A 13,149-nucleotide genomic window follows, 5' to 3' on the forward strand; every position below is an offset into this window, starting at 1 on the left:
TCCCACCTCTATCCAGGGCAATCACTACGAACATTCACTGACCGGTTCTATCCACTCAGCCGACCACTTCTTCAGGCGAAGAAAACCTGCAAGCCTAATTTACTAATAGGGCCAATAGGAAGGGGTGTTAGAACCTTGCCCTCAATCACAATTTTTGCAGCTTGATCTGAAAGACATCTTCTGCTCATCTGAGCAACTTTCCCTGATCAGGAAGATGACTCCCTTGAGATAACAAAGGATGAGAATGGGCAGAATCAATGTGTTCCAATTTCTGGACTTGCACCGACTATCCAATGGACCATGGACAAAACAACCACTACCTAAAAGGACTACGTCTAGGGGACAGCCGCATTATGCATGTAAATCCCAGAAAAACCATGGGATCTAAGAATCTAAAATGACCTACCAGAAAAAATATGTGGGTTCTCTCTCTTCGGTGATGTTCGTGAATTCTTTGGAAACCTCAAGAATTCAAAGTGAGCTCCAAGTCAAGTCCCTTTTTTTTAATGGCAGCAGGCTGAATTATAAAAGAGACCGAGACGGTCAAATACAGGAAAAGAAAACAAGAATGCAGAAATCAAAAAAGAGAGCCTCAAGGAGGCAAAAAATCAAAAAGCTCCAAAGCTTCCTTCTCAACCCCCTTATCTAGCAAGCATGTTGACTGCCTCATTAGCGGAACGACGCACATGCCGGAAAACAATAGATGATCCCGCCCTGTCTTGAATCTCATTAAAGAAGCCAGCAAAAATCCAAGGATGAGGGGGAGGCCCTTTAGCCAACGAATCATAGTTAGGGAATCCCCTTCCACTATCACATTATCAAGGATATTTTTCTCGATTTGTGCGTGTTATCTTTGCGCATGGGGTCAGGCTGATCTTCTCTGTATCGTTCCAATTTTATCGAATGTCTCCTAAGAGACTTTATCAAGGATATTTTTATCTAGCAACTTGAATACTTGATGCACCGCCCTAACCTCCGCTTCATTTGAAATCGCCACACCAATGGGGCTTGCAAAGGACCAAATCACTTTTTTTTTTCTTGAAAATTGACAAATATATTCATACCAGCAAAATTACAATGGGGACCAGTAGTCCCAACAGATTTACAATTGCCCATGAGCATTCTACTTGGCCCAAAAGAAAAACCCATTACCCCTCACATTACCCAATAGCGTCAATTGAATCGAATCCAGCAAAAAGTGCCATATTTGTGGAGCCCGCCAAGTCAAGATCATGACATGCCACGTCACACCGATTTCTCCACCACAATCCAAGTGTCAAATTCGATTTTCAAAAATCCGGCTCAAAGGCCCAGAGCTATTGTGCGCCCCTGACCGTGCACGATAGCCAACCACCCAACATCATCATCCGATCTCCGGCGGCCTCCACCTCGAACCACCACCAAATACCGGCAGCTCCCCATTAAAATATTTAAATCCTTCCACCATCATCTCCAAAACCTACTTCCACTAACCCAAAAATCAGAATCCTCCTCCCCACTAGAATCAAATCATTCAGATCACATCCGAAAGTATACTCCAAGCCCTAATCCTAAACCATAACCCTAAAGACTATAACACTCCCCTCCTCCTTCCCCCTTCAACCCTAACCCTAACAACCCTAATACTCCCCTCCTCCTTCAAACCCTAACCCAACATGGCTATTAATGCGTCTAATTGCCGCCGTCCACAACCTCCCTCACCTCCACATCCAACCTCTTCCTTTTCCCCTGAATCCGGACACCATTTTCCTTACTTCAGCCCCTTCCACAGCCTCCGACAACTCCTCCACCCACTTTCTCCATCAACCCTAACCAGATCCAACCCTTTCACCATTAAATCCGGCCTTCCCGAGCCCAGATCCGGCCATTCCAACCCTCTAGCCACCGTTTCTGCAATTCCTGCAAGGTCGACCCATCTCCGGGCAACATCCAACCACCATCTTCTCCCTTGCCCATCAAGAGAGAGAGAGAGATCAGAGAGTGAGAGAGAAAGATTAGAGAGAAAGAGAGACCAAAGAAAGAGAGGGAGAGATGAGAGAGAGAGAGAGAGAGAAAGAGAGATGAAGTCAACTCCCTCCCTAGGGATTCCATCGACCAAGGGAGGGAGGGAGAGAGCCGGGCTTTTTTTTTGGAGCCTCCCTCGCCCAAATCACTTTCTCCAAATCATTTCTTAAAATCCCCCTCACTCACGAGGGGCCTAGATTCCCCAAGCTAGACCCATCAAAATTAAATTTCAAGAATTCGTGAGCCGGAGTTTCCCACACCTGCACCCTGGTTCCCACACTTGCACCACCTCCCACTCAAGTCTGTTAGCCAGTTTATTTCAGTATTTTTCTATTGACATGTCTTAATTGTGTGCGGACAGTTCTAAAGTGTTGAGTCAAGAACTAAGGAAAGAATGACTGGCTGAAGGAATGATATCACTTACTGACCGAAGAGAAAGAAAGACCTCCCCCGAGCCGACTCTCTTTCACCTTGACCGTGTTCTTGTGTGTCCGTGTTTTTCCCTACAACGTCAATCAAAACTCCCTTAACTCTTCTGTGTTAGGACAGCATCAACTAAGTATTCAGCAGCATCCAACGAGTACTCGACCGTGTCATGCCAAGTCGACTAGGGTTTGCTTTGACTGCATTTTGACCCGCATCAGCGTTTTGAAACACTGCTTTATAGTATATTGTATACCCAATGGCAGCCAATTGTATGCCTTTTCAGGAAGATTCAATTCTTCTGATTTTCATGGAGCATGTCAAACAGTTTGCATTTGAATTGAAGTAACGTCCTTTGAATGAGTTGGGCTCCTAGGTGGCGCGTTCGCGGAGCCAAACCAAAGGAAGAGCAAAAAATGAGCACACAGATTAATCCATGAAATGTCCTTTTTTAAATAGAGAAAAATATAAGTATTAAAAACAGTGACCAAATATGCAACCAATCAAAAAAAGTGACAAAATTGCAAGTCTGGTTCTAATTCTTTATATGTTAGATACTCTTACACGATCTATGGATAGAGGGAGTTGGGTTTTTTCATTTCAGAAAGTATTTATTTTATTTATTTATTAAAAATTATTTAAAAAAGAGAAAATTATATTATAGGAAAAAAACTTATCAATATGCAAGTTAGGTTCTAATTTTTTTTTTTTTTTTTTTTTTTTTTTGAGTATGATCAGGCAGGTTCTATTTTTTTACATGTTAGTTATTCTTGCTTGGTCCGTTGATTAACAGTCTTTTATGTTATTGACATTGGGTTGGGTGGTCATTATGTTTCTTTATGTTGTACTCCATCATTATATTGTCCTTTCTTTATATAATTGATGAATAGAGTGGTTTTCTACATTTACGTGATTGTATAAATTTTGGGTTTAGAATGAACCTTACTGTTCTAGACATGTGTTGCCGCATGTCACAAGGTGTTCAATGTTGTTTAGTGGTTTCCTACATTTATGTGATTGTATAGATTTTGGGTTTAGAAGAAAGCTTATTGTTCTAGAAATGTGTTCTGCATTTCACAAGGTGTTCGATGTTGTTAAACCATTGAAATGTGTTGCCAGTTGTTAAACCATTATGGATGGTTGCCTTATGTGATGGCCTATAAGTGTGTATTTGTACTTATTCTAGCACTTTATAATGTTTCATCTCAAACTTTCATCATTTGCATATATTTCCATAAGTTCCCATGATTTTATAGGATTTCCAACTAAATTTCCAGCCGAAATCGACACATTTCCAATTTTGTGGCAAGGGCATGCATTCTGAAACTGAAATTAAAAACCTTGTCCTCAAGCCTGACACTGTATCTAGGCAAATTGGATATTAAGAATTTTTTCTTCCCACATTGTCACCAGACGGAATCTATCCAACCTCGTAGAAATGTATTATAGAATCTTGACCACCAAACTAGGGAAATTTGTCCCCACGCCCGATATAACAGAAATTCCACAAACTCAATTTCAAAGATAAGCTCCAAAAAACAACTCATATTGGGAGAAATAATCGCTGCATCATTCTTCAATTCTAGCAAGCGCACAGCAATATAGTCCCCGGCCACACACCACAAGCCATTGAAAAAGTCAAAAAACCTCTTAGCCTTGTTATAATTCCTCTAACAGGGACCCACTCCTTGTCTCATTACAAGGAGAATAAATAACCCACTCCTTGTCTCATTAGAAGGAGAATAGGCTGATATCAAACAGGTGAAATTGCAGATTTGGTAACGATAGAAAAAATGTTACTTATAAAGATTTGAATGTAGCATATGATAGGCGTACCTCACATGATCTTTGTCTCTCCCACTGCTCCCATGTGCATGAGAGTAACAGTTTCCATGCTATTCCATATAGTTTGGATCCACATGAATCTAATTCGACTTTTGTATCTCAGAGGTCAGAGCAAAAAAACCTCGAGTTTGACAAATCTAAGGAAGTCCCCAATTGATATTCTTAAATTAGGATCATTCATCCACTCGCATTACAAGGTAAGATCTCAAATGAATAGAATTAGAGTAGGCGGCTCAATAGAGAAACCCAACCCTAAAGAAATAAATTTGCCTGATATAGGAGAAAAGAAATTTTTACCTTTAGTCGTAAGGAAATTTTTTAAGCAACATGGATATTTAATATTTTATTAAAATGGGGCTAAAGAATCTTCACCCTTGGGCCCAATATGAGATATTATGAAACATGGTCCAAGCAAAACTAGTTCCCATCACCCTTTTGGCCGTCACCAATGAGAGCGGTGACATCCATGAGTCTCATCAACAATTGTGGGATTGTGGGATTGTAAGAACAGTAGAGTGATGGATTAACCACGAGAACGGAGGAATCATTTATAGAGAGAAGAGAACATCGGATGAAGGGGAAAGGAAATGGTTGATAAAATGACCAAAACACTCATCCTATAATTGACATTGCGAAAGGAAACCCATGTGATTTAGTAGGTGTACATATGGAGAGAGAGAGAGAGCGCAATGCAAAAGAGCACAAATCAAACAACATATGCAAGATGGCCGGAAAATTGCTAAATATTCTCATCATAATGTTGTCTAGCCTCTAGTAATAATCGCAGTATATCATAAATTTTAGCAAACACAAGAAAATCATAAAGCACCATTACGATGGGAAAAATAGTTTTCCTATGACACCAATCTAAAATATGAAAATCTACGATGAAAAAAATAATAAGATATTATATCAATTGCTGCAATGATTGCTCTACGAGAAGGACCTGTACTGCCATTTCTTCCAAAATATTGCAAAAGAAATTTGTGCCGCAAACAATAGATTGTCTAACAACAATAGGATCATCGTCTTTTAAAAGTGCCAACAAAACTGGCATCAATATAGATGACTGATCCATCACTTTCAAACCAAGTTCTTCCATCAACCTGCCAGCATTAAAAATTGTATAAGAACTAAGTAAAGAAGAAAATGTGTTGCCATTAGCTGCATCAATAATGTGTTAGAATATTCGCATGAGACAAATTGATTTATCTTAGATCTTGATAGAAATCGAGACAACATTTGACTGTCCAAATTAGCACAACTAAGCAATACGTAAATGAATAAAACAATGATAAGCTTAAGGTTTTCAAGACTAAATCATAAGATTAATCAATAAATCGACTTATGGGAGTTTGTTCAATTTTTGGACTTGCATGGCAAACTTAAGATATTTGAATCCTTTAAAAAAATAGGAGTGTAGCAGTCTAAGATAACGTAATAAGGATAAGCATAAGGGATATCCCTCCGATACTCATGAGCATTTCCTATACTAATTTTTTTCTTTCTAATGACAAATAAGAAATGGTTCACAGTACAAATTCCATATCATGTTTTATTGCATAGAATGTAGTGTATTGAATCCTTTTGCCTTCTTTTAATTCCTAAAACCATGAGTAATTGTCCTTTTTGAAGTATAAATGATTAAATAGCACCAACTCCAACAGCCTAAGCATTTGGAGTAATTGGTTGTTTCACATGGTATCAGAGCAACAGATTCTGAGTTCAAAATTCACAACCCCTTGATATTAAAAGTCCACGTGTAAGGCCAACCTAAAAAAAAAAGAGGGGCCGCACGTGAGGGGGAGTGTTGAAGTAGAAATGATTAAATAACACCAACTCCAACAGCTTAAGCTTTTGGAGTAATTGGTTGTTTCAGAGTCTTTATATTAAGCACTGAAATGGTTTTAAGCATGATCCTATCTAAACAATTTATTTTCTAAATGATCCATTGGATAACTAAGTCATTATCAACTGGGCTATGAACTCCACTTGAGTTAAAGTGTTTTACTTTTATTTCTTTTTAAATGGTAAAGAACATTTTATGTAAGAAGCAAAAAGAAAACAGCAGCATATATACCAAGATGGTCAAGAGCATTGTATACAATAGATGAAGATGATGAGGCTACACATACTGATCAATGGAGAGGAAAGAACAGTGTTGCGATTAACGCCACCGTCCCCAAGTAATCTAGCACCAAGAGCATCATGCAATCAATGCTCCTTTTTATTGAAGTAATTGGCAAATCGCCATGGGTTCTCCTTGGTCATATTGCTGATCCTTTAGACTCGAGGAGATTCTCCCCATGGTAGGATTCTATGGAACTTATTCTCTGCTACCACTCTATGGCACGTAGGGAAGGAAAGAAACATCATAGTTGTTAATGGTGCATCAAAATGTATGCGCAGTGTTCACAGACAAATCTTATGTGGTGGTTCAAGGGCATCAAACTTTTCTATGTTCATAGGGATTTCGGTGACCTCTTTCACATTCTTGGGAGTTGATTAGGCTGAGCAGTGTCTGTGTAGAGGGACCTCGCCCTAGATGGAACCAACCTGCTCCTGGGAGGTAGAAGCTGAACTTCAACAGCTTGAGTAACGGCAACTCTGGTCTGGCTGGCTTTGGAGCTTAGAATCATAAAGCCGGTGTGGATGCGGGAGCGGGGTGGGGAAGCATGGGCTCAAGAAGAGTCTAAGGCTTGGAGCGTCATGGGAGCGTTCATGTAATATTTTCTTTGAGGAATGATAGATTCAAGGGCCCTCTTTACGCAAGGGCTAAAGAAGGGCCCTTGAATAGATCCACGTCATTAAGTGCAACGGAATTCAGTTTCTCAACCGATTTTAAATATGACGTGGATCTATTCAAGGGCCCCTCTCCGGCCCTTGCATCTACCATTCCTCGTTTTCTTTATATGTTTTTCAAAATTCAAGTACATCTAAAAATAGTAATTTCTAACCATCTTCACCTTATCTTTAAGTACATAGAAAAGTCGTAATTTCTAACCATCTTCATTTATGTGCCCTCTTTCCTCGTGCCTTCTGAAGATGCCTTTGTGCTTGCTCTAATGAAGTACTTTGGAGAGTTGGAGGAGTTCGATACGAGGAAGTTGGTGATAGTGGGATTGATGGTGTAATAGGAGCAGGTTGGGAGTGTCATGGGAGCGGTTGCATCTCTTTGGGAGCGCCATGGGAGCGGTTCCCGTCCTAAGGAGCGCCGAATCACGGTTCTGGCATGGGAGCGACACCCATGAGGAAGGTTCCTGCTTCTAAGCGTTGGAGTTACTTTCATTGAATGTGGGAAAACGAAATATCAGGAAAGGAAGAGCAAAGGGCCTCTGTGTTTCAATTTTTTCTATTATTGTTTGTGAATTGAAGTTAAAACTGGGAAACTATAATAAAAGAAAAACTTGAAAAATGCAGATTTAGTAGAGGACATTTATCCCCACAACCTACGTTTAAAGGATCCTTACATGCATTTATCGAAAGCATATATGTTCCTTCTCTACTTGCATACTAAGACTTTAGGGTTTAGGGATCCCACTAATCAATTACTTTATCATTTTTTTCTTTTTTGAAAAGTAGTCACATTATCATATTAACATAGATATCAAATTGCCATATGAGACATGAGAGACGCAGCGATTAATCTCATTTGATTCCCTTTCTTTGTTGTCCAATGACATAACTTTCACTTCAATCTAGCTTGGTAAACATGTCTTGTCACAGGTCATATGCCCCTCACTTTTAGGATTCACAATTTTAAATTTGGTATAAGCTTTAAGGTTTTATAATTTTTACCTATCGTTATTACTAAAATCTGTCAAAAAAGATGAGTAGGCTTATAGGGTTTGCCTCTTAAACCCTCAGTGTAAATAGCAACTGTTCAAAAAATTCAAATTCTAGGGTCAAACTACGGCACAACCCAAACAATTATGCTACGAGAATTACTGGCCCTACACTTTAAGATGGATAGGTGCTTCTTTCTTTATAGGAATTAAAAGGAGAAACTACGAGAAGACAGAAACCTAATGGTGGAATTCTGTAGAAAATAAATCAAATATACTCTGCATCCAAACAAATGCGCACGAAGATGCAGGACACATCTCTAACAAAACCAAGATTCTCATTCTATAATTAACTAGATTGTGAATTAATGTGCATAGGCCCATGGCGGCACAGGTCAAAATGGACAAGGCTGGGAACACGTGTCAACACGAGTTTAGAAACGTCCACAAAATCAGAGCAGTTTCTCTGAATTTTTTTAAGAGGAATGGAAATCCGGCACTAAAATATCAATGTCAGCTACACACAAAACAGCGATGTTGCATGGGTATAATCCCCAAGATCATTGCTCACGGAGACGACAAGAGACCAACGAGTTAATGAGGTTTTCCGGTATCCCAAAACAGAATCAGTTGTCATTGAAGAAGATATGATCAATATCCCAGTCGTCTAACTCTTTGTCGGTAGAAAAGGTCAGAGAAAAAGGAGGATTTCCAATGGAATAAAATGCTGTCAGGAGAAGCGGCAAGACCGAAGGCCAGCTTTGACTGTTTGGCGGTTTCGAGTTGGAGGAAGAAGACAATAGCTCTGTTCTTATCAAGTAGTTTCAGGGGACTTAATGAAAGAGGTGAGAGTAAATTAGTAAATTTTGATATAATTGGAAGTAGCAATCAACGAATGTTTGGCTTTAGAGAATATTTTGCAAAATATAATTGAAACATAAACTTTCTAGAAATTTGTTGATTTTCAACGAACAATTAGAAAATACTTCTTATTGGCAAAAAACCAATAATTTTATATGGCGCCCACACATAGGTGCCTGTATTTTACCGAAAAAATACAGTAGGACCCACCTTGTTCGAATATAGTCGTGTCCCCGTTTTTAGATTTTGGAGGGTTACCGTGCCCAACACTCCATGTCTGTTTCACAAGATATACCACTTGTGATTGTGTCCACAAATCATAGAAAAATGCAATGAGATGGTGGATGTAATTGAGTATCCTGTGAGTGATGTGCCCCAAACACCAATGTTTGAGTGTAAGTCTAAGACTCCTACTACTTAAACATTTCCAGCAACGAGTGATGTAGCAAAATCTGTAGGCCCTTCAAACCCAAAATTGGAGAAGGATGACCTTTGATAAAAAATAAAAAATTAATGGATTCTATTTATCTTTATTTCAATTTTGAAAATATCTTTTGTTGGGTTTTAAGAAGTTGTCATTTTAGGAATAGATGTGACTATCAGAAGTGTGTTAGAAATTCAATGGGAAAGGTCCAGTGTTTGTGTCGATGAAGAATTGTTTTGGAGGTGAAAATTGTCCATTCATACCATGTAAAATACTCATTCTGGGGAGATTTGATGAATTATAACATTTGAAAACTATGAAGGTTATATGTTTTGTTGTGCTCCTGACACCGGTCATTCCATCACAAGGTTTGCCATGTCTTCATTAACTTATAGATGGGCTCACAAGTGGTCGGCTATGAATCGGATGATAAATTGGACTCTCCCCATATTGGTATGATATCAACTTAATTCCTACACTAAAGAGTCAAATGCTAAACTTAACATGATTGCAGTGATTGCAGCTCATTGCAACAAAACAATAAATTCCACAAATTATAATCCACAGTGACTTACTAAAATTCTCACACGAACTGACAAGTAGTGCACAATTCCGATATAATGAAAACATCGAATTGCTTTTGATGCTCGATAACATTACTCTAATGATATCAGCGAAGTAAAGAATCCACACAGACAATTAGATTACGCCAATTACAATTACACATAATCATGTAACAATATAAACTCTTGCTCGTACAATTCGTGTAGGCTTGCAAACAAGAATACTGATCGTTTCCAGTACTAGAGCCTGTGTTTACATAATTTGATAGCCACGAACATTATGGTTTACGTCAAGAGTTACTGAAATCATTTCTTCCAAATCTAAAGTTCAGATCTTCTTCTTACCAAAAAAATGCTAAAATTCTTAGTTACACATTCATAATTAAATTTCTCAAGATCAACTCTTTTTCATTCAAATGAGTGACACGATGAGGAATAAAACTAACTGAAATCATGTTCTTACCAACGTATGCCATTCAAGAAACACATGTTGCCAATATATCTTGCGAAAGGAATAAAAAGCCAAAGAAAAATCATATACATAGTGTTAACTTACCAACTTCTCCAATAGCTTAAGCTGTTGGAGAAAGGCGTTATTTATCTTTTATTCTTTAACACTCCCCCGCACGTGCGGCCCACTTGGCAAACACGTGGCACATGTGGTCCCACTTTGGGCCGACCATCGCATGTGGATTTTTGCTATCTGGGAGGTTTGAACTCGAGACCTTTGGCTTTGATACCATGTTAACTTACCAACTTCTCCAATAGCTTAAGCTGTTGGAGAAAGGCGTTATTTATCTTTTATTCTTTAACACATAGCAACTTAGCTCAGACCGTAGCACCCTAACCCTAACTCGAAACCAGAGCAACCTCAGTTTCTGAATCAAGACAATGAGATGACAGAGAAAAAATCCAATATCCTTTAAAATAAATTAAGTAATCAAAATATAAAATACATTGAATAAGAACATAATCATTTTCATGTATCTCTTGCGAAGAGAAGAAAAAATAAAGAAAAATCATATCCATAGCCAATTAGCTCAGACCGTAGCACCCTAACCCTAACTCGAAACCAGAGCAACCTCAGTTTCTGAATCGTGACAATTAAGATGAGAGAGAGAGAGAGAGAGAAGGCATTATCCTTTGAAATAAATCAATTAATCAAAATTTTTAAAAAAATGATACAGAACATGAGAATAGAATCTTTTTCATGTGACCTAATCATGCTAAAATCTCAAATAAACTCCACAAAATCACCAAAGCGTTCTTCTCATTCGTTTTTTCTTCATTTTTTTTGGTGAAAGAGTTGAGAACTCTACTACGAATAAAAAAAAGAGAGAAATAAACGAAATTCCAAGGAGAAAAAAGGAATCTAACTTACTCGACGAGGTATTTTCTCACGAGGCTTTCAGGTGAGGACTGAAGCTCGACGAGGTAGGGGAAAAACTCCGATGCGAGAGAAGAATCGAAAGAAAGGAGAATCTCTTTGGCCTGTTTGAGAGAAGAGATTTTAACGGCCAAATCGCCATGGTTTTTTGCAGCGGTCAGAAGCAGAATAGCTTGCTCTCGAGAAGCTCCGGCCATGTCTGAATCTTGAGAAGGAATCTTTGTTTCTCTCAGAAGGAATTAATCATGGACGAAACTTTATTTAGGGTTTTGAAACGGTTCGTTCCCCCTCTTGTTCTTCTGTGCAGCACGGATTTTGTAAAGAGCATAGATCGGCGACGAAAGGGTTTTTTTAGGGGGGTTTTTTTTTCCTAAATCTGTTTCGGATCGCAATTCCCTACCTTAGAAAACTGGAAAAGGGTTGGCGGAATTGATAATGGCACCCAGAGATTTTATACTGTAAGCCCTTACAGTCCCTTGTTTTTTTTAAATGTACTGTACGGATTGCACTATAGGATCATCCAAACCGTCCATATGATGGGCCATAAAGTAAATAGGTTGTGCCCAAAAAATTATTTCCATAGGATGATCCCAACCCTCCTATTTATAGATGAACTGCATATTATGGAAATCTCTATAGATCGGAGGGCTAGGATCATCCTATCGATATGATTTTTTGGGCGCAACATATTTACGCTATAGCTCGTCATATGGACGGTTTGGATCATCCTGTAGTGCGGTCCGTACTGTAATTTTTTGAAAAATAAGGGACTACAAGGGCTTACATAGTATAAAATCTCATGGCACCCCATCCTAGCAGTAAATAAACGCGATAAGTTTTTTATTTTCCCACATCGACCTGACCCGACCCGACCCGAAAATAACATGGGTCGGGTTTAGAAATCATGGGTCTTGCGTAAGGTCAGGTTTTAAATTGAAAAACCATACTCAATCTTTCGTGGAGCCGGGTTTAAAGAGAAAAAACTTGAAACCCAACCCAGCCCATATGGGTGGTGTACTGCAACTTTCTTAAATATCTCTTGAATAACATAGCATTTCAATATATTTATACAGTTGTTTTCATTGAGGTGATCATGTCTGTCATGTGAAAATATAGTCTCATCGTTAAATTTATAAACTTAATGACATAAATTTAGAGATTTTTGGTTTGAAGATTTTTTTCTACAATATTTAAAATTAGTCACTATCTTCCGCTAAAAAATGAAAACCCGACTCGACCCAACCCAACCTAAGAAACTATCTTAGGTAGGGTTGGGTTTATAAATCTCGGGTTCTTCCGTTAAAAAATAGCCCGACCGGACCCAAGATAATTTTTGGGAAAGATATGTTTTGAAAAACCCAACCCACCCTCCTAGGGGTGTTCATTCGGTTATAACCGAATAGACCGATATTTGATAACCAGAATAATTTCGGTTATCAAATTTTGATAATCGAAACAGAACCGATTAAAATTTAGGACCGAATAACCGAATAGTGGGAGAAAAAGAGGAAAAAAGCAAAATCTTGATTTGGATCGGAGGGCTAGGATCATCCTATCGAAATATTTTTTGAGCACAACCTAATTAAGTTGTGATAAATCAATTGACGGTTTTGATCATTCTGCGGAGTGACCATATATCACTTATTTTGGAAAAATAATGGTTCTTACCCATAATTTTGGTTATTCGGTTAACCGATTATTTTTTGAGATAACCGAACCCGAATAACCGAATTTCCAAAAAAAAAAAACCAAAACCGAACTAACCAACCAATTCGGTTCAATTCGGATATTCGGTTATAACCGAATAATTAACACCCCTAGCCCTCCCCGAGCTGCACCTCTACCAAAAAGTAGGGC

The 13,149-nt window shown here is 38.6% G+C and overlaps 1 protein-coding gene and 1 non-coding gene across 6 annotated transcripts in view; both read right to left on the bottom strand.

Moving 5' to 3' along the window:
- LOC143854328 (symplekin) overlaps positions 1 to 11,706 on the bottom strand; it is a 77,185-nt gene extending 65,479 nt beyond the window's left edge. For all 5 annotated transcript variants that reach the window (XM_077364213.1, XM_077364212.1, XM_077364211.1 and 2 more), the window contains exons 1-2: positions 11,287 to 11,706; positions 5,219 to 5,378 (exon numbers count right to left, since the gene is read on the bottom strand). In XM_077364213.1, coding sequence (XP_077220328.1) covers positions 5,219 to 5,378; positions 11,287 to 11,489 — 363 coding nt within the window. In that variant the 5' untranslated portion in view covers positions 11,490 to 11,706. The remainder of the gene's footprint in view (positions 1 to 5,218; positions 5,379 to 11,286) is intronic.
- Positions 816 to 919, bottom strand: LOC143855363 (U6 spliceosomal RNA). Its single transcript, XR_013237855.1, has one exon. It is a non-coding gene; the product is annotated as a U6 spliceosomal RNA (small nuclear RNA).
- Positions 11,707 to 13,149: the final 1,443 nt, after the last annotated feature.

The sequence above is a fragment of the Tasmannia lanceolata genome, unplaced genomic scaffold, assembly GCF_043159265.1.
Source record: "Tasmannia lanceolata isolate RefF3 unplaced genomic scaffold, GAP_Taslan_0.1 ptg000020l, whole genome shotgun sequence".
In the NCBI taxonomy this organism is placed as follows: Eukaryota; Viridiplantae; Streptophyta; class Magnoliopsida; order Canellales; family Winteraceae; genus Tasmannia; species Tasmannia lanceolata.